This window comes from Apis mellifera, linkage group LG6 (assembly GCF_003254395.2).
Source record: "Apis mellifera strain DH4 linkage group LG6, Amel_HAv3.1, whole genome shotgun sequence".
In the NCBI taxonomy this organism is placed as follows: domain Eukaryota; kingdom Metazoa; phylum Arthropoda; class Insecta; order Hymenoptera; family Apidae; genus Apis; species Apis mellifera.
Window position 1 is genome coordinate 1,113,621 of NC_037643.1, and position 24,411 is coordinate 1,138,031.

A 24,411-nucleotide genomic window follows, 5' to 3' on the forward strand; every position below is an offset into this window, starting at 1 on the left:
TTTTATCATTTATGATTTAGATCCAATTGTATTTAATATCCTATATAAAAATTTTTAAATATATGAGATAGATTTAAAAGTTTAGTAATATTTTAAAAAACGAAATCAATAATTCTAAGTAGATATATTTTAATCCTGTCCGAAAAAGAAATTTTTATGAATGTTTTATTAGACTTTTTCTGATTTTTCCAATCATTCTTTTTGTTATTTTTAAATTACAGATAAATCAATTTTGAAATTTTATCTTTGTGTGATAATCATTTTTGTACTCTTATATATATATACATATATATATAAGAAATCATTTTTATATAATCATAAATTCAATAAATTAAATTATAAACATATATTTAAGATCAATTATAAGATTCTTATTTTCAAAATTCAAATACTATATTATTAAAAATATTATAATATTAAATATATATTAATTATAAAAAATTCGATTTTTTTAAAATATAAAATATTATTATATAATATATAATAATTTTTAAGGACATAAATTTTATTATTCGTTCCAAAATTCGATAGCTATATAAAATAAATAGAATATATTTTAAATAATCATTGAAATATCATCAGTTTATTTATGTATTAAAAAATTGTGAATAGAAATATAAATATTACAATTGATTCAAATTTATAAATACATATTATATTTGATCTCTAATAATTTTATCTATATATTCCTTATTTACTTAGCGATAAATATTCATTTTCATTATTTATGAGAGAATTCATGGATTTTTAATCTGTGCATAATAAATTATATATTATGCACAGATATATAATTATATAATTATATATCTAATAATTAAATAATAACTAAATAATAATTATATATAATTATATAATTATAAATTATATATTCAATTTTAAAGTTAATTTATTATATTTTTTTTTAAGAATATTCACTTCTATTACATTCTTCACTTTTTGTTTTATTTGTCAAAAGAAATTTTAGAGTATTTGAATATATTAAGAATGATTTTTGTATTTCATATATAGTTCAGTTAGAAAAACTAATAAGAATTTTGTTTCATATGAAATATATATATGTACAATTCGGTTATTATTTCATGAGAATGGAACCAATTCTGAAAATTTTCTTCGAATACTTTTTTTCATTTCTTAATATAATTTTTTAATAATATAAAATAGTAAAATTTTAAATCATAAAATATTCACATTTCAATATTCACAATTCAACTTTATTATATTGCCGTTAAAAAATATTCTTACTCAAATCATATTTAAAAAATTAAAAAATGATAAAAATTTGAAATTTTATTGATCAATTCAGCTCTTTCTATAAAAAATTAAATTATTTTTTGCAGAAAATCAAAAATTAATTTTTAATTTTTAATTTTATAGAAATTGATTTATCCAAAATAAGAAATGTATGAATATGAATATTACTTTATGTATTTCTCTGTCTTTCATACAATAAATTTTATAAAATTATAAATTTGAATATTTTTTAAAATAATTTTTTTTAATATCTTTTACAGAAAATGACTGAATCAATTGTTTTATGTTTAAAAAAAATATGTAATAAATTTAAAAAAAATAAACTTGATTTTTATATATTTTATATGTTCATTTATATAAAAGAATCAAATTATAAATTAAATTATTCTCAAACTTATTCATTATATTTGAAATTTTATTCGATATAATAAACGATTTTAAAATTATTTCATTTTTCATTTTTACATGAAACATAGAAACATCTAATACAGACATTTTCATTAAAATTAAAATTTTCCGATTAAATGAATTTTTCTTGTAGTTAATATATAATATAAAGAATTTTGATTGATTATATAATATATAAAGATTTTTGATTGGCTATATATAATTATGAAACGACATAAAGTTTACGAATTATAATATATTATTTTGAATATTTTTTAATGCCAAATACATATTTTTATTTATGATAATTTTATTTCAATTTAAATAAATTATTATAACTCTCATTTTTTCTTAAAGAATTATTTTTTTCTTTCGAAATAAGAAGAACATTTTGCTGAAATTATTGTTGCTTCTATTCTTCAGTATTCTTTTGTTGAATGCAACGAAAAATATTTGTGTTTTCTCAAGTTTTCTCAAGCAAAAATAAAGAAATTTTTGGTTTTTATTAACTGAAATTATTCGTGTAACAAGTGAAATAAATTGTTAATCTCTTTATTATAATATCTTTAAAAACATTTCTGGTCTCCGGAACAAGAGATTATGTTGTTGCATAAAAACTACATGTATAAATATATGAACATTTAAATATTTTTCATGATTTATTAGAAATAAATATTATAGAAATAAAAATAAATCTTTTATATTAATATATAAAAGATTTTTTTTAAAGTAATTTTTAAAGTAAGTAAGATTGGTGAATAATATATTTAATTTTTTTAATTGCTTAAAATATTTTTCAAAAAATTGAAAATAAATTTAAAAAGTAAATAAAAAATTAAATTAAGTAAAAATAATATTAAAAATTTAAAATAGAAGAAATATGTTATGAAAAAATACATGTAATAATGTAATAATCATTAAAATTTGACATTGTTTTCAAAGAAAAAATTCTTAATTAAATTGCAATGCATAATTTTAAAAAAAAATAATAATTAAAAGTAAATAAATAAAAATAAATAATTAATAAGTATAAGTTAAATCAACTTTGCCCCCCTTTTTTGTGAAATTCCTTGATATTGATTGAGCTCGTTGTAATTAATTTGATGTCTGTTCGAATGACAATCGATTTACGCGTCAATAAATGCTTCCGTGGCATTCATCTGTGGTCATGCAATTGCTTTAGTCATTACTTCCGCCGGACCGTGGACCACAAATTAAACCAGAAAGCAGAAGGAATGTTTAAAACCATCTCTATATTGAAGTGAAAATAAGGAAAGATTACAAGAATGTAATTAATTATATGTTAATTATATTACGTAGGAAAATTTATTACTATATTAAAATTAAAAATTAAACTAAATAAAAAGAAAAAAAGAAAACAATTTTTAAAAATATTTTATTATAAAATTCATTTTGAATAAAAAAAATCTGAATGTAAATATAAGAAAAGATATAATAAATTTTTATTATGAAAACAATATAACATATAAAAAATTTATGTAAACTGATTCAAAAATAAAATAACGTAATCGAAATGGAATAAATAAAAAATTCTGAATTTTTTAAATCTAAAGTCTAAAAATTCATAATTTTTCAACAATTTTTTTGCTCCATTTAAAGAATATCAATATTTGTATTATTCTTGAAAACAAATTAAATATTCCATTTTTATTTTTCCATTTTTTCTCAGAGTCATCAGAATAATATTATCTAAAAGGTGATTCTTTCATTACCTTTTCCGTAAGATTTTTTCCAAAAAATTTAAACGAAATAAAAAGAAAGTTTTCCTCGTATGTATCTTCGCATATGACAGTATTAGCTTTATAGATTCCAAATATTATTAAACATTTCAAAAGGAAAAAAATAAGAAACAAAAAATAAGAAACAACTCGTAAACGAAAAGAAATTTGAAGAGAAAAACAAACACAGAAATTTTGCCACTTACACTATTATATTTTCACTACAGAATTGTGTATCGTTAGCTTGGTAAATATAACCGAGCTGCATTTCTTCTTTGTTAAATAATATAAGTTTATCTGCACGCAGAATCTACAACGAAATAAGCTCTGGGTGTTGGTCCAGCTACCATGTTGAATCCACCCCCTAAGCATTTTTTTTGATCCACGCATGGGAAGATAGGGTCGGATTTTGTTTTCAAATCTTTTGCTTCGTATCGTTTTTTTTTCTCCGCAAAATACTTTTTCTTCAAATTGCTCATTTCGATGGTCATTCTCTCCATGCCAATTTTGTACTCGCCCATTTGAACTTCGCACATGCTCAGTTCCGCCAATAGACACTAAAAAGCGAATTGAATTGTTTAATTCGTGTTGTGTTCATTATCGCTAAAATATATAATCGAGTTTACTCGAAATTTGAAACGAATGCTTAAAATTCTCCAAAGGATGATTTGATTAAAATTAAAAATGACGATTTAATTTTTGATTTTTTATTTCATCTATTTTAACACTAAGATTTACGGAACCCGTTAATTTGACGATTTTCGATTTTATGCTTAAAAATATTGAATATTCAAATATTATTCTTTAAATATTATGTATTGGTTTTTAATGATATAATGCAGCAAATATATATTTCTATTCGTTTTCGCTGGAACATTTATATTTTATTATTTCTAGATGTTGTATATCTATTTTTATGAAAATTCGTCAATTTGACGAGTTAATTTATATAGATCAATTATTGCGAAATAACAAAAATAAAATAAAAATGAATAAGAAAAAACAATATCAAACAAATAATGATTGTTTAGCAATAAATACATAATCAAACAAGTTGTTTATAATTGTGATATGATAACAAATAATCCTTTCAAGAATGAATTTTGTAGAGAAAAGAAGTGATTTTTGTAAGTGAATTTGTCTTATTATTTTATAAAAACAAATAGATTTACGTAAGAGATAATTTCAACAGTGCGTTTTGTAAAAAAAAAAAAAAAAAAGAAAAGAAAAAAAAAATAAGTGCTATTTTATTTTGCTTTAGAAACTTAGCAAAAATTTATTTTCATAAGTGAAGATTTGAATTTTTCAAAAGCTATCCAAAAAAATATAATTTTTTACATTTATATTACTATGGGCAAGTCTTTAAAAGACATGGAATTGATAAGAAAAAATAATAAAATGAACAATAAGAAGAATAAAAAGAATAACTGTTATAAATGAAGACCAATCTGGATCGGATTCTGATATAAACGAATTATGCGAAAGCGAAGAAGAATTTGACAATATAAACGAAATTGAAGATTCTGACAGTGAGAATGAAAATTATCACAATACATATCGTAAAAGAAAAAGAAAGCATATTATTTCAGATATTGAAAGCAAGAGTGAAATAACAGATGCTGATTGATGAAAATATTATGAAAATAGGATCCCATAGATGGCCCATTTATGTGTATATATTATAATTGTTTTTAGATTAAGCAGCCATCAATGTCTGGATTATTATAAAAAAGGATTAAAATTGTAATAAATTAGATCAAACAAAATTCGAAAAAATTTTTTCTTTCAATTAGCTGAAGAATTTGGCAGTGGCCATCATGATGAACAAAATATTAGCTTCAATTCAGTATGTGGAATCTAACTATATGTATACTAAATTTAACAAGCATATGTGGAAAGTATACATCCAAGATAAAGTTTAGATGTAAAAAATGTATTGAAGACAATAGTAAATAAAAATCTATAGATTTTATATAAATAATTTATAAAAAATTACATTTTAATATACTCGTCAAAAAGACGGATTTCAGTAACAAAAGGTATATAATCAATGTCCGTAAATTTAGTATCTAAATATCTTATTATTCCATATATTAAAGATATCTAATAAAAGACATTTAGATAATATTATGAGTATTGATTTAAAATTAAAAAATATTTTTATTTTTAAATAGTCTTGAAATATTTTATTAAACATCATATATTATTAATTTATTTGATATTTTTATTTTTAATATTTAATATATTTATAATATTTTTTTTCTTTTTGAATAAAGCTAAATTTTAATTATTTGAATATTTAAATCATTATAAGAATAATCATGATAAATATTTTATTTCATGGTTTTCAAAATAAATAAGTTTAATATATAATAATTTAAATCTTATAAATATTAATAAAGTTATTGTATATATAAGTTATATATATATATATATATATATATATATATATATATATATATATATAAAATATTCATATATAAACTATATATAAAATAAGTTATTATATATATAATATATTAAGAAATTAATTATAATTTATTAAGAAAAATTTAAGAAAAAAATATTCTACCTTCATTTTTTGACCTCTCTCACGCAATGCTTTTTGAGTTTTGCTAAGAGCAATCGTCACTTGAGGTCCAGGTTGTTTCGATAAAATTTCTCGTAAATTCATATATAATTTTTCGATATCTTTTATTTTTTTCTCTTTATCAATCGCATCTTCTGCCATTTTTAACACACGTTTCTGGAGAATTTGAATCTTCTTCACTAAATCATAAGTATTTGGATCGGTACCCTATTTAAATAATAACGTTAAAAAAAGAATTTCTTTATATTCAAAATTTGAATAACATGTGCAAGTGGATATAAAATGATTTCTTATGAAAAATTAAGAAAAAAAAATTAGAATAAAATTCGTTTATCCAAAATTTTGTTTTCAAAATCAAATTGAAATTTTCGAAGAAATTAAGTTTGAAAATTTTTTAAATATAAATAAAATCTGCGAATTTTTTATTAGATATGAGTGAATTCTCGATAGAATCGAGGATCTTTATTATTTTATATATAAAATAAGTAAAATAAAATTTTATTGTTCCTTGTATTTGAAAAGATTGAGATTAAATATATATTTAAGAAATTATATAATATTTCCTATTATAATTCATTTATATCTTTCATATATAATAATCAATATAATTTTTATTTATTTTATTTGAAAATTTTTCAAACTTATTTTATTTTATTCTTTTTTTTTTCATAAGAAATATTATTATTAAATACTTTATATATATATAAATTCGTATATTATTCGGATCCTAATATATATTTATATTAAAGATACTCGACCTCAAGTTTCCGCCATCTATGAATGTTTAATGGTGTTTGAACCTCTTCCTCGAGTGCCATCACCTTCAGTCTCTCCTTCGTTAAGTCTCGATTCAAATGAAACACTTCCTTACGTAGATTGCTCATATTCTCAATATTCTTTAATAACAAACATTTCTCTGTTCTCAATTTTTTCACTTCCAATTTTAACAACCTAATGTCCTCCAATCTCTGATTATACTGGACTTCGCCTCGTTGGAGCGTTCCGTGTAAAACCTTTAATCTACTATATTGAAGAGTTAATTCATCGTTCCTACGGACTAGCTGAGTTCCCAGAATATCTCTCTCATTCATGACGTTATCAATGTCCTTCTTATGCCGTGCAATGTCTGTTTCAGCGCGTAGGATAACTTGCCGCAAGCTCTTTTCTTCTTGTTTTAACGACTCGATATCCCGTCTCAAGTCGGACACGTCTTTGCGGCATGATAATAGATCCACTCTCAGTCCTTCCTTTTCTTTTTCTACTTTGTTGCGAACTATGGAAAAAAAGATATAGGAGATTGTTATAATCTTAAAATTTTGTTAATCTTCAATTTGTATTTGGATTATATATTGAGGAAAATTAATCAAAACAAATTATCTATATATTTCTATATACAAATAATATATTGAAATAATATTTCAAAATATTATTTCATGTTGGAATCTTTAAAAAATATTGCTATTTATATTTATCAAGCTGATAATAAAATATTTCTTTTTTAATTAATCAAAGATAGATATTTTATTTTTATTTTTTAAATACTAAAGATTGAGCTCTTTCATATCTTATGTATACTATATAATATAATATAATATTAATATAATATTATATTAATATAATATAATATTAATATTAATATAATATTAATATAATATAAATTAAAAATTTTGAAATTAAAAACTGTTTATTTAAAAGAATATTTTCTAATATTTTAATGAAATACTCATTTTAAAATACTATTTTTATGATTTGATATTATAATTTATATTTAAAATATTATTTCTTTATATAATTAATATTTTTAAGAAAAGTTTATTTGTAATAAAAATACTTATATCAGTTAAAGAAAAGAAAATATTAATTTATAATTATAATTTATATTAAAAATTTAATTTCTTTAATTCTGATCAAAAACTCATTTTTAATATGTTATCTAGTAGTAATGAAAAATTTTTACCAAAGAAATAAGAATGTTTGAATATAGAGAGATAAAATATAAAAAGAAAATATCACAAAAAGAAAAGATAGTAAATATTTGATTCAACTCTTAAGAACTCTATGCTTTCGATTATACGTATCCAATAATAAATAATATTGAAAAAGATGAAAAAATAAATTGAAAATATAAAATAAATTTTTTTAATTTAAAGTTTTGTTTTTGAAAAATTTTCAAATACAATTACAATTGACTATATTTTAATTAGATACGAAAGAATTCTCAATAGCTAGTTATTCTATCTATGAAAAAAGATGTAGAATAAATTTCTTTCATTTAAAAACTAGTTTTTGAAAAAAAATTGAATTTTTAAATAATTTTTAAATAAAATTTTATTTTACTTATTTTCACATATAGTAATCATCTATTAATAGTTCATTAGTATCCGAAAATATTCGAGGGATAATTTTTTAAATTTGGTTTATTCGAAAACGAGATCTCGAATAAAAACATTTTATTCTATATTTTGGATTTTATTTTTTTTTATTTTATTTTTTCATATAGAATTACTTTTTATTAATCCGATTAATAATCAATTATTAGAACACTGTAATTATTATTATATAATATTATATATTATATTATATATTATATTATATATTATATATTGTTATATATTATATATTTTATATTATATATGTTATTATATTATATTATATATGTTTTATATACATATATATATATATATATATATATATATAAATTCATTAAAAATAATTCATTGGAACTATTATTTTCAAAATTACATAAGAAAAAGAAAATAATTAATTTTTCATATAATATTCAATAATTTAAAATTTTTAATCATATTACTTTTCATAATTAAAATATTTTATTTAGCATTCAAAATATTCGAAAAATTTAAAGTTTTATTTTTTGTGATATTTTTTTATTTAAACAAATAATTTAGACATGATTTTAGATTCTTAATAAAATATATAAAATTTTATAACTCTGTGTAAAAGATAAAAAATATAAATAATATTATATATATCTTGAAATATAAAAAAATATTAGATATAATATTTTTATAGCATAGTATTTAAATTAATTATTAGATATAATAAATAGATTAATTTTAACTTTTTTTACAAAGAATAAATTTTTTAAATCTTCAAATCTTCTAAATCTTCTAAATTTTTTATAAAGAATTTCATCAAAATAATTAACAAATTAAAATCATTAAATGCTATTCAGATATCAAATGTTTATCAAAAGAAGAGAGCTTACGAAACTGCTCTTTAATCATTTGGCTTTCCTTGAAGGCAATATCCTCTTTTAGCTGTTCGATTTGGTGGTTGAGCACTTTTAGCTTATTCCTCAATTCTTGTATCTCTTCCTGCGCTTCCGTCAAGCTTTTTCCGCACGCACTTCTCTCGGCTCTAACCATTTCGTATAGATTCACTTGCTGACGATACTTGGCCTCGGCTTCAGCTAGACGTTTCTTGTAATTTGAGATTTCGATTTGCTTCAGTTTTGCTTCGTTTATATATTCTTCCACCTATTAATGCGCAATTTATATAATTCGATTAATATGAATTAAATTAAATATTGATATATTCGTTTACAAACGAGAATGAAGATAAATTTTTAATTATATCGAAATTTGATTTTAGATATGGTGAAAAAAAGATTTTTAAAAGAAATAAATAGAAATTAATATTTTTTATTTCTTCAAATGATATGATTTTACAAATAAATTTTTTTAAATATTAATTAAATGTAATTAAATATTAATTAAAAATAATATTTTAAATAATATGTATCAATTTATAAAGATATTATTTTAATAATGAAATGAAAAAAAAGTATTTTATATTACAGTGCGATACATTGAAATAAATCATATAATTATAAATTCAAACAAAATATTCAAACAAATTTCAATATTTAAGTGATAATAAATAAAAAATACAATATAATTTGATACGCATTACATATTAATTAAACATAAAATAAATATTTCATTTGTATCCAAATATAATATTATAGTTAAATATGAAATGAAATAATATTTTTAAATATTTAATTTGACGAAATATTTCAGTTTTATAGTATTTATTTTATTTCTTTCAAATTTTTGTCAACTTTGATTTTAAAATTGGAATAATTGAAAAATTTTTATGTGAAGTAAATAAGGTAAAGTTTTATGTTTTAATAAAATTATTATTCTAATTTTAGAATTAAAATATAATATCAAAATTCTTAAAATTTCTTGTATAAAATTATAAATAAAAATGATAAAATATTTTTAATGAAGTACAATGACATAATACATACAAAATATAACGAAACTAATAAAAACTATTTACCATTTATAGAAATATGACATTTAAATACTTTTTACATTGTAACTGCATTAAAGTATTTATAACACAAACTGTACATACTCTGTTACACTAGATTAAATAGTTATATAATTTATATGCTAGTCATGTAATATTGTGTATGAATAATACACAATATGATTTCGAAAGATATAGTTCGAAAAATGTAGCAAAATTTTCTTAATAAACATTTTAGTAGCTGATTATCAAACGTAAAATATTAAAGCACATAATTTAATCTTATGACTAATAATAATTGTTTTAAATATCTATTACTTGATACTATATATTATAATGATATAGAATAATGATATTTTAAAAATATAAATAACTGAATAAAATTAATTTATTTTAAATTAATTTTATTACAAATCTTTTAAATCCTGAATTTCTACTAACAAAAATATACAAATATTTTTAACAAATTCATAATTTGTATTAAATTTATATTGAAAATGTTCTTCATAATATATTTAAAATCATTTCATTGAATATAATATTTATCAAAAATATATCAAAAATAAAATAAATAAAATCAATTGTAATATTATTATAAAATTACAAATATTTGCAAATCGTGAAATTAAATTCTGTACTTGCGTAAATTATAGATTCTATCTCTAGTAGTAGTTACTAATCTAGTATTAATTACAATTTCATGTACAATCACGAAATGAGCCGGTTGCATACATCCGATAATTCCAACCACACACGCGTAACATGATGTGGTTACACACGGTGCGTGCGCCGGAACTACTGTTAAGACGATATTTCCTCAAACACAGTAAATTCAATTTATCAATAATGTATAATTACTTATAAGAGTTGTGTTTTTTATGATATAATGATGTAAAGTTAGGTTTATGTAAAATACAAACTCAATATATTAATTTATTTAAATAATTATAAAGTTGTAATATTTTTGTATTTATTTATTTTATTTTATAATATTTTATTTATATATTTTTAATTTATTTTTAATTAATTTCATTAAAATGTTCAATATATGAAATTACATTTAAAGAATTTAAATTACAAAAGTAATTCATCAAATTATTAAAATTAAAACAATAAAAGTTGAATCATCAAATCTATTAATCAATAGATATTCATATGATCTAGTTAATTTAATTGATTCAAATAATCATTTAATGAAGAAGAATTTTAAAAACTAAATAATTCAATCAGCCGATTTTTAGTCCAATCAAAATTCTTCGAATTGTATGTTAAAAATATTTTTAACATATAAAAAATATTTAAGATAATTTCTTTAAAAATTTTTATGATTTATTTAACAAGAAAAGATTTCATAATTTCTATTTTTTATTATTCCAGAAATTTATTATAAAATATAATTTACTATTTAATCAATTGACAATTAATTAATTTATGTCACAATTAAATAATAGATTATATTCTATAACAAAATCATTTCAAAATCAATTTATAAAAAAAACTAATATAATATAAAAAAATTATATATATGGGAAAAAATTTTTATTCGTGCAATTATTTTTTAATTTATAAATAACTATAAGTAATTGATTAAAAAATAATTATAATTATAATAAAAAATTAAAAAAATTATCTTAATGTAATTTAATTGTTTTTTTTAAATACATATTATCTAAATTAATTGGATAATTGAATTAATTAGAAAGAAGTATAATATATCTGATGATTATATATAGATGAATATTATATATAGTAAATATAGATGAATATTAAAAATTTTAAATCTAATAAATTTAAAAAATTAAATATTTTTTAAAAGTTATATTTTATAAAAATTGGCAAATAAAACGAATAACAATTATTCATTATCACTTTATTTTTATTACTCTAAGTATCCTTATCATTCTAAATAAAAATTTTTTAAATAAATAAAAAATGTTCATTATATTTCTATATTTCAAATTATTAAATTCAATAATCAAAAAAGTTTTTTTGATAAAAAAAATAATAAAATATAGAAACATTTATAAAATCTGTATAATATTGTTCTTTAGACAAATATAATTAGAAATATTTGTTAAAATATAAAATTGTAAAGAATTACTTTTATATTTTTATATATATGTAATATATTTAATTACAGTCAATCCAGATATATAGATATAATATAATATCATTAATAAAATATTTTCGAAAGATGTATCATAAAATTTTTAAATGAAAATTAACAAGATTTATTAAATCTTATTGTTTATATATTTTTATATTGTCATATATATTTAACTCTTGTTAAATTTGAACAATCATCTTCAAAACTAAAAATATATAAATATAATATTCATGAAATTTTTTTAATTTCTAAATTCTAAGTAATTTTTCTAAATTTTTATAAAGTTTATAATTATTTTCTTTCTGTTAAGGAAAAGAATTACTTAACAAATAAAAATTTTTTCCCGTATTTTCATATTCATTTTTCTATTACAAAAAAATTTATATATAATTTTTATATAAAAATAAAAGATTGATATTTCATATAAATACTTAACATATAATCAATATATTTTTCTATGAAAAATCCTGAATAATTCAGTAAATTTACATTAATCGCTCGTGATCACAATCGAATACATATGCTTCCAGAGTTTGTGCAAACCGAAAATGGCGCGTATGCGATAGGATAAGCGGAATTGTTCAGGTGTGCTGCGTAATCGAGTATCCTGCAAGTAGTCGAGGTAGACGTGCTGTTAAACATCTATCTAATAATAGGTGTTGATATAGCGTGAGCTGTCAGCCAAGTTGTATGGTAGACGTGGAGTCGAGGTATCGGTGAGCGGTACACGATTGCTGTGTGCACAGACATCAAGCGAATTGCACTGGCGGATATGTACGGTTTGCCGACCAGCGGGAGGTAAAGATAGACATAGGTCAGTCATTCATTTTAGATATACCGGTTAGTCTTAGGCCTGTTGTGCTTTCAAAAGATTTGCGACAAGATACCGCTATCAAAAAATAACTATTTTATGTTTGTTTACAATTTTGTGACAAATGAAATCTTTGAATCAGCTAATCAAAAAAATTCTATTATGTAAAAAAAAAAAAAAATGAAAAAAAAATGAAAAAAATAAATAAAAAAATTATTTTTATTCTATTTAATAGGGAAAAAAATATTTAAAATATAAATATAATATAATAATAATATAATAAATACAAATATTTATAAATAATAATTTTAGCATAGATTTAGAAGAAAGAAAATATCTTAATCAAAATTTTATTTTCTGAAGATAATTGCTCAAGTTTAAGAATTATACATATATTATTATTTGATATTGAAAGTGACAAAATTCAAAATTTTAAAGGAAAAGCTTTTTAAAATTTAAAATTTATATTTTTGAAAAATAAATATAAACTTTATTAATTACTATTATTATTGTTAAATAAATTTATATAAAAATAAAAATATGTCATGTAAATATTATATTTTAATAAAAATAAATTTGAAACTTTTTAAACTTATTGACTTTTATTCAATAAATAATCAAGTGGACAATTATCGATATGAAAGAGAAATCCTTAAAAGAATGAAAATTGGATAAATTTTCAATCATAAATTTTGTAATAGTTTTTTTGAATTCATTACAATTGAAATATAAAAGATATTTATAAAAATTTTTTAAATGTAATCCATTATTTTAAATGTATCTCTTATAAATTTAGTTTTAAATCTGAATAATCATTTTCAATTGATTATATATTATATAATCAGTATAATCAATATTATATATATAATACATACTATTATATTATATTGTATTATACTATACTATAGATACTATTCTACTATTCTACTATAGTATATAATATATACTATAGAATACTATTCTATAATTTTCAGATGTGCTAAGAATATTAATTAATAAATTATAGTTCTTTATTTCATAGATTTATAGATTTTTCTATTATAATAAAAACAATAAACTTAATTTTATTAATATTTTTATAGTTTATTATTAATCTGTAATAGCATGAAAATTATTTTCTTTTTTTTATAGTTTCATAAAAATAAAAAAGATAATATTTTATAAAAAAAAATTAGTAAATAATATATATCCTATAAAAGTTACAAAAATAAATAATACTATGATTTTTGAATTCATAGAAATTAATGAAAAATAAAGAAATTAAATGACAAATATATTTACTATTGCCATTTGATATTTTATATTATGAATATGAATATTAAATAATTATTACATTTATTATTACATGAGCTGTATCAATATTAAACTTTATTTAGATTTAGTAATTATCATTATCAAATCTGAGATTTTTATTTCAAATTTTATTATAAAGTTAGAATATAATTTGATTTACACTAAATTTTTTTTAGAATTTTTTTTATTTTTTTAATATCAAATTATCATTTGAAACATTAAATACTCTTATTCATGGTTTTCTTATATTATATTATATTATATTATGTTCATAGTTTTCTTATATTATTTAAAATTTTGTTCGTATATAATCATATATATCAATAATCATAATTGATATCATGTAATAATACAACACCATTAACTTTATACTTATATATTCTCATTTTACTTTTTAAACGAAATATATAATACAGAATATTCCAATATTTGATTTCTCGAATATCTTTTTTCATAGAAATAATATTTTTTATTAAAAAAAAAATTATTAAAAAAAAGATAATATATAATATAATAACTCACCTCTCGTGCTAAACCTTGAGCAATCTGATTATGTTTATCTCTCTCCTTCTCCACTACAGCCAAATGTAACTGAACATCCTGAATATCTCTTATTGAACTATCGAGTTCATGTTCGATTTTTCTCCTACTGTACTCGCATACTAGCATCTCATGATTAAGTCTCTTAATTTGATCACCTAAGTTCTCTTTGGTTCGCGCTAGAATATTTCTCTCTCGTAAAAGAATCTCCATCTCTTGTTGCTTGGCAGCGATTTGTTTTTGTAGTGATATCCTTTGATGCGCCAAATTCTTTGATTTTGATGATAATTGTTTTACTTCTTCTTCTAAAGCAGATTTATCGATTTCATATTTTTGAATTCGCTTCGTCATTGTATCTTTCTCCGTTCTAAGCTTTAAAATATCTTCTTTTAACCTATAATCACAGTGAAGTTGAAAAGTTAAAATTTGAAAAAATAAAATATTTTATTTAGACTTATCAAAAGATAAACAAACTTTAAAAGATATAAACAATACATAGATTAACAATATTATATAATATAACAATATTAGATATAAACAATGTAAGAATGTTCGTTCATCTTTTTGGAAATTTTCAATCACTTATTTTCATTTTTTTCTCTTGAATTTTTATTCCAGTAATAAAGAAATATTCTTGTTTTTCAATATAGCCATTCATACTTCTTTAAACTTCTTTTTCATGAAAATTAAGCAATTTAATTTCCATGATTATATATATATTCAAATATATATTCTTCGAAATCCGAGTATCGATTTTTCAGTTGATAATCTAGAATTGCTCCAAGAAAAAATATTATTTATTACAAGCTGAATTTGAGAAGTTCTCATTTTAAATTCTATTTTAAACTGTATTTTATAAATTAATATTCCAAAGATCTTATATAAGTATGTTATGAAGTTTATAGATATCATAAATTATTATCCAATATTTCTATTAATCATAAATATCATAACATAAGACAATATATGTACAAAATAAAAAACTTTTCAAGAATAAAATATAATTCAATACTTTTACCCAATAATAATAATAAATAATTCATATATATTTGCTTCGACACATGATATTTGGATTTATTTTTTGAAGTCTCACATATATCGCGTTTTAATAAGTTGACATAACTCAGTTTTTGCTTAATAAGTAATAAAATCGAAATGAAAGTTTTTACAAAGAAAAATATTGTATGAAATTATTGATAATTATTTATAATATTTTAAGAGTTATTTCATCAATGATTTAATTTTGATCTGAATATATATTGTCAAGAATATCTATCTATCGTTATAATTTAATATCGGTGATTTTTTATAATTTTCGAAATATTTGAAGAAAAAAACTTAATTTAAAATTACATAAATTTTTAATAATTTGCATTTAATAGGAAAGATAGAATTTAATAGTTAAAAAAATTTAATTTTTTTTATTTGATGCTTTTTTTCAAAATAATAAGTTATGTATCCTATAAATAAAAATAGCAAATAAATTGAATGTATTGAATATATTTTGAATATGTAATGATAAAAATGAAATGGATAATGAATAAAAATGATATAAAATGAAATGGAATCTCTTTTTATTCTTTAAAAAATCTGATCCAATTCAAGTTCTATTCTAATTTATCAAAAAACGAGTTTAAGTTAGATTGTTTTATAAGATAGAAATGCAGGAAGTTTACACTTTTTCGATAATATATACATATATTTATAATAAATAAATATTCAAAAAGAGATATATATACATATATAAAAAGATTTTTAAAGGAAATTTTAAAAAATATTTAGCATTAAATATATGATATAATATAAATATGATAATATATAATAAAAATATTCTTTTATGAATATCTTGAAATCTAAAAAAATTCGCTTGTTACATATATATAGAAAAAAATTGTTCAGAATGATGGTTAATAATATATTTAAAAAAAAATCATTACCATCTAAAAAAAATAATTATCATAAAACATATCATCAATAATTCCTGTATTATTCAAAATAATAATTTAAATAAAATAAATTATAATTTAGTAGACTATCTGTGTGGGTTAAAGATAACGATTAAGATAACTATAGGATTAGGAACAGTATTAAATAACAACGGATATTGTATTAAAGATTGATGCTACTAAAAGCTGACAATTTCTATATAGACAGAATAATTCAATTGTAATATTATGCGATCGAATGATTATAAATTTCAGATAGCGTTTGTACTATTTTGATGCATAAATATATATGATGAAATATATATATAATGAATATTAGAATACATATATATGAATATATGTATATTTGTTTATGAATCGATGCTAGACAAATTACTCAACATCTTTTTCTTTTTCTATTTAATTCAATTTTAACAAATTTTAAAAATGATAGGAATATATAGTGATTTTAAAAAAATTATACGATATTAAATGACCATCTATTAATTACTCCAAAATAAAAAAAATATCTTTTTTTCATTTTTTTCATTCATTTTCTCATTCATATTTATTATATATATATATAAAAAATAATGGTAATTTAACTCTAGTAATTTCATTTATAAAATATATTGTATTATTTACAAATATATATATATATATGCTTAGAATGTTCCTGTATATTATGTCTATGTATATGTTAAAATTTAAATCTACTCACTCGAATATCTAACTATTAATATAAAAGATGTTTTAAATAAATATTTAATAATTTTTTGAAATAATATACAATTTTACATATTTAATTTTTTGTATAAATGTGTGAAAAATATAGAGAATATGTAGAAAATATTTCATTTTTTGAAATTGAATCACATATTATTTATTAAACTATTTGATTACTTCCAATTCAATATTGTCTATAGAAAAATATAAAGGTCTGTATCATCAACAGTTTGAAAAATTTTGATTAGTCGATTTAAATAAATATTTACAAACATGTAGAACATTTTTGGAGGATGAATTTTAGAATCTAAATTAGATAATAATAAAATAGTTGATGCAATATATTGTCAATCCGAAAAAATAATAATACAATTATAAAAGAATTATTTTTCAAAAAATGAAAAATAATTTATAAATAATGATCGTAAAAATTTTTATCACATTTCACTTAGATACTTTTAATTCTTATTACGATAAAACTAATGTTTAAGAAAAGTAATTCCAATGATTTTGATTGATATACAAAAATAATATCGAAACATCCATAAACTGAAAATTCCTAAGTAATTTCAAGCAACATTTTCTTTTACAAAAACTTTTGTTACAATTTTGTTAACGAGCTATTAATAAAAAAAACACTAACTAATCATAGAGCACGTGTTGCTATAGTATCATTGATTATTATGCTACTGAATAATCCAATAATACAAAGAATACTCTCTCGAATAACCTTCGAGAAATTTTAGCTATTGTTTAATTATTTTTTAAAAAATTTATTGTTCATTAAAAGTTTCTTTAATATTAATTAAATTTTATTGTTTCTTTAATATTAATTAAATTATTATAATTATTAATATTAATTTCTTCCTTATCAATTATTGAAAATAGATTACGAATAGAAATCATTTTACAATAAAGTTAATATAGGTAAATCACGCAATTGGAATAGATTATAATTTCAGTTATTATCATTAAAAATAGAGAAAAATTGAATGGCTTGATAAATTTATAAATTCATTCATTTTTTTTATATAAGTATATAACATTATATAAGTATATAAAAATACAAATATAATTTTTTTTTAAATTCAATCCTATATATATTTTTTTATATATAAATTAAGTAAGTTTTTCTATACATTCTATGTTTATTCATCCAAAATATTCAAAAAGAGCTTGCAAAATAATTAAAGTTTTGATTGAAAGTTACATGGTTTATTCGAAGAGATGTTCAAACTTATCATTATACATTACATTTTTTACATCGTTTTTTGATGTTTTCTATTACAACGTTGAAATGGTTATATTGAACAAGTTAATATTTACGATTTTTTATTTCAATTGAAAATTTAAAAAAATAAATTAGAATAATTTTCATTTTTAAAATAATATAATTTAATCTAACTTAATTCATTTTTTAATTAATTTGATTTATTTTAAAAATAGAATATATTATTTCAAAAAAATATTCTATTCTTCATATCCTTTATGTGTTAAGATTTTAAATAATAAAACTATATTATTTATAATAAATTAAAATTTATTGTTTATATTTTTTGATATTATTTAAAATTGTTATATTTTGCAAAATTTTTTTATCAATAATTTTTTAATAAAAAACAAACAATTGCTAAAAATCGTTTTGAAGATTATTTAAGAAAAAAAAACATATGTCAAACTCAGATTAAGATCGTCTTTCTCAAACATCAATAGATTTGTTTTACAAAGTGATAAATATTACTAATGTAATAACATAATAATATAATTATACTTATTATAATAATTGCTATATTGGTAAGATTGCATATTTAAGAAATCATTAAAAATTTAACGAAAAATTTACAATTTGCAATTCTTTTAGATCAATAGTAAATATTCTGATATAAACATATCAAAAAATATTAAAATTTTCAATAGAAACAATTCAAATATTAAATTATAAAAAATATTTCAAACATTCAAAATGAATCAAATTTATTTTTTCAATAGTATTAAAATAGTTGCAATGAAGAATTTCAATGAAGAATTATGTTTTTTCATTCGACCAATTCAATTCTTTCCCTAGAGAGATAAATGACAATTTGCATAACAAATTATACCGTAACTATATATATCAGCATTGTACGAAATTTAATGGAAAATAAATTTTTTTTAGAGATAACTTTTGGTAGTTGATCGGCTTAGCCAGCATATATAATTTTGCAAATAATCCCGAAATAATGTTAATTATATCCTGCAATCAATTATGTTCTAGTCGCGCGTAATATTTTATTATGGGAAATCGAAAAAGCGCGAATCAAAACATTAATATGAAAAAAAAGTGAGGAAAAAGAAAAACAAACGACAATTATATCATTGCGTCTTCTAATAATTTAAAGTTTAGATACTTTAATGTAAATTTAATAAAAATAACTAGTCTAAATACTTTAATAAAAATATTAAATTAAAAATAAAAGATAATAAAAAATAAAAAATATTAAAAATATTAAATATTTATTAGAGAATTTTAAAATGAAAGTTAATAATATTAAAATATGAACGAATATATAATTAAATATTTTTTAAATCAATATATATACAAATTGAATTTTTATTAGTATTTATATTAATATAATGTAATCGAATAATTATTTAAATTATAATTAATAAATCAATCACATAATTTTTATATAAATTAGCAATTTAATTCTTAATTGATGAAACTTTCCTATAATTGATCGATCGTTTTTCTTTTATGAAATTATTTAAAAGAATATAAACTATTAAAATAAATAAATTTGTATAATGCAATATGATTAATTAATAATTAATTAAATTTATTATTATTATTACTATTTAATAGAAATACTTGTATTTTGTCAGCTTTTGTTCTTTTATCTTCTTCTCCTTTTCCAGCATATCTTTCTCCAAAGTATCTATTTGTGAATTCGCATTTTCGAGATCCGTTTCGAGATTCAACTTTTTTACCGAGAGTTTGTTTATTTCTTTTTGCATTTTTTCAGAAGATGCCTTTTGCTCTTTTAGCGAAGATTCCAATTTCGTTATGTTCGTAGTCATTGTGTTTATCGTTATAGTTGCTGACTGAAAAAATAGATAAGAAAATCACTATAATATTCCAATTAGATATATTTATATAAATTATTCCCATAATTAAATTTTGAAATGATTAAAAAAAAAATTGTGTATACATAAATTTATAATTATTTAAAAATGTTATATTATGATATAATATTTAAATATTATATATATTATAAAATTAAAAATTAGTTCAATTTATAAATATCTAATAATAAAATGATTATTTCTACTTTATAATATAAATTCATAATTATTTACGAAAGTTGTAACAAATTAATAATAATGATAAAAATTTATATAAAATAAAGACTTATTTCTCTTAAATCTAATAATGAATAATTCAAAAAGATTTATTTGCTTGAATACATAAATATTTGAAAATAATATACATAATTGTTCAATGCGAGATATATACATCTATCGAAAAAAAGATACTCCTGAATGACGAAATTAATATACTAATATTAAATAAATTTTGATTATTTTTTTATTTTTAATTTAAACATAAAATGGATTTGCTATTATTTTAATTAAAATAAAAATATTCAAAATATATATACATATATATTTATTATATATTATATATATATTATATATATATATATATATATATATATATATAAAATTTTCGTCATTGTAGAATTATATTTAATAATTCATTCATATTAAAAATAAATATAACCACCATTTAGAAATAATTATAATAATTTATAATAATATAATTATTATTATGCTATGTTAATAATAATATATATTTAATATAAATATATATTTAAAAATAATAACTAATTAAAAACAAGAAAACAATTTATATAAACTATTAAAAGATATTCAAGATTTTAAGAGTTTATAATTTACGATTAATATTAATCCGAAGAATAAGAAATGTTTAATCAATATAAGTCCAATTTTCAATCCTTTAATGTAAAATTGATTTCTATTATTTATGAATCGAATATATTTATTCAATATCGAAAATATTTTTTTTAATACTGAAAAAACGAATTAGTTTAGAAATATATTAGTTCATAATGCATAATTATTACCAATATCGACAAAGATTATTTCATAAATGCAAATAATATTTTTTGTATAATAAACGTTTTATATATTTTCGTTGCAATGTAAAATTTACATTTATAAATAGTAAACGGATATATATTTTCAAATATTTCTTCCGAACCCTATTGTCTAACATATGTACATTGCATGACGACACGAGAATCATTTATACTATTTCTTCCTGACTATTTGAATTGTGACATTGAGTAACATTTACTACTTTAATATTAAATTTGATTTATATGGATAACTTTCTACATTTAGAGAAATTAAAAATCATATTATTATGAAATTTGAGAAATTTATATTTATAAATTTATATTTAAGAAATGAATAACTTTTTTCATATTTCTTTATACTTTTTAATTTCAATATTAGATTGGTTTTAATTTTTAACTAGTATATTAAAATAGTACCAAATAATTTAAAATAATGTGAAATTATAACATAATTCCATGTTTTTTATTTACATTATTATTTCTCAGCCTATCATTTTTTTCTGTCTATGAAATCTTTGTCATTAAAAATAATATATTAATAAATTTTTCTTCTAAACGAATTTCTCTATTTACATTTCATATTTTATGAAGAAATCACAATATCGAATAATTATAAAAAATAAAAGTTTTTTTAAAAAAAAATTTAGAAATCTATTTTCAAAAAAATTAATTGCAAGATCTACGTTTATTTAATACTTTTTATTTTTTATTTAATGAGTATTTTAAAGCTCTTAAAACTTTTAAAGCACTTTAATGTTTAAATCTTTTCTTTAAATAGTTTAGTTTAAAAAGAAATAACAATTCTCCAAATATTTTATTAAATAAAATAAAATAATGTACACATACTATTTATGTATTACATGTTCTATTATAAATACGAAAATCATAAAAAAATTAGAAAATTATAATTTTTTTCATATGTATTGCAATTAGTTTTTTCATCAGATTATTATTACTTATATATTTCTATAGAATTATTCAAGAAGTTATTCAACATAAATTTTGATTTACAAATTGAAATCGTGTCTAACAATCAATCAATGATCATTTCACGGAGATAAGCTTTGTTCTCAAAAGTGAAATTATCTATCAAATTATTCAAACTTGCAATAAGACCTTGTCTTTTCGTTTCAGTTGCAGTTAGCTGGAAACTTGTTGAACTTTTGCATGCATTTCGAAGTTAAGAAGCATCGTTGGAAAGAAAAAGCGATTCGTTTGATTTTTCGCCCGAAAGAAACTTCAAAGATGTTTGAAGAACTTTTTAAACGCGAATCCTGTGACTTTCTCGTTTCTCTTAATGGTTAGACGAAGAGATTATTTTACATCGTTTAAAATGGCAATCACTGCTGATTGTAATATTTAAATTGATTACTAATTATAGTCTATTATTTTTTAAAATTAGTAATCTAGTTTATTATTAAATATTTTCAAATAATATTTAAATATATTAAAATTATAATATAATATTTTTAATTGTGATATTGATTGGATTTATTATTTATAGGAAAGCTATATAAATTTCATAATTGTGTTTATCACAATAGTTTTATTATAGAATTTTTAAAATAAATTCAATAAATCAAATATTGATTTATAAAATAAAATTTTAATTAATCTATTAATTAATAAGTTATCATATTTTTTACAATTACAATTATTCAATTTTAAAATTAACACTGAAATATATTTATTAATTGATAATCCTATTAAAATATAAACTAAAAAATGTATTAAAAAAGTAATCAAGAGATTCAAATTTTTATTATTTTTTTCTTGTTCTCTTTTTCTTCTCTTACATATATTATATGTATCATAGATTAATATATATATTATATATATAATATATTCCATAATTTTAAAAGTTGTTTACCTCGAGATCAGCTTTTTTTAGGGTTAATTCATCTTGTAATTGCAGAACCTCTTCTTCGGCTTTTAATCTACCACGACGTTCTCTCGAGATTTCGCTTAATTGTACATCGATATTTTCTTGCAATTCAGATGTTTTCTGAGTTGCAATGCTGATCTTGTTTTCTAATTCGTCCGTATATAAAGTCATATTTTTTAATCGTTCCTTTAATGTTTCCACCTCACTTATCAGTCTTTCTTTTTCTAATATCAGATTCTCTTTTTGTTTTGCTATACTAGTACTGCAAATAAATGAATATTTAAATAGATAAGATCATAACTTATTTATTTTAAAATTTTAATATGAATAGAAAGGAATATAAATATCGAAGAAATTTTCAAGATTCTGAAGAAGATTTTATCAAAATTGTTTGTACCTTCATAGTATGAAATCATAATTTAGAATATAAAATTATTATTAAAATTATCGTTAAAATATAGAATTAGCTACTTTATAAAATTCTTTGTATAATGATCAAAATCTTCTTTATGCTGTATTTTGTAAATTTTGATATTGAATTACAAAATATGCACATGAAAAATTTTATTAAATTTTACATTTATTATAATATTATTATTTATTTATGTTAAATATCATAATTAATAATCAATATAATATTCAACATTTATCAATGTATTATGTACGTACTATTCAGCGTTTAATTTTTTTGTTTTTTTCAGTTTTTTTTCTATATATTTTTAAAATATTTTTTTATT

General features: G+C 18.7%; 1 protein-coding gene across 2 annotated transcripts in view; it reads right to left on the reverse strand.

The window, feature by feature from the left end:
* Positions 1-3,328: 3,328 nt before the first annotated feature.
* The window catches only part of LOC412109 (cilia- and flagella-associated protein 58), a 29,748-nt gene continuing 8,665 nt past the window's right edge, over positions 3,329-24,411 (reverse strand). For both annotated transcript variants that reach the window (XM_026441437.1, XM_026441436.1), the window contains 7 exons: positions 23,660-23,936; positions 20,499-20,731; positions 14,982-15,393; positions 9,194-9,464; positions 6,726-7,240; positions 5,950-6,174; positions 3,329-3,934 (listed from right to left, as the gene is read on the reverse strand). In XM_026441437.1, coding sequence (XP_026297222.1) covers positions 3,671-3,934; positions 5,950-6,174; positions 6,726-7,240; positions 9,194-9,464; positions 14,982-15,393; positions 20,499-20,731; positions 23,660-23,936 — 2,197 coding nt within the window. In that variant the 3' untranslated portion in view covers positions 3,329-3,670. The remainder of the gene's footprint in view (positions 3,935-5,949; positions 6,175-6,725; positions 7,241-9,193; positions 9,465-14,981; positions 15,394-20,498; positions 20,732-23,659; positions 23,937-24,411) is intronic.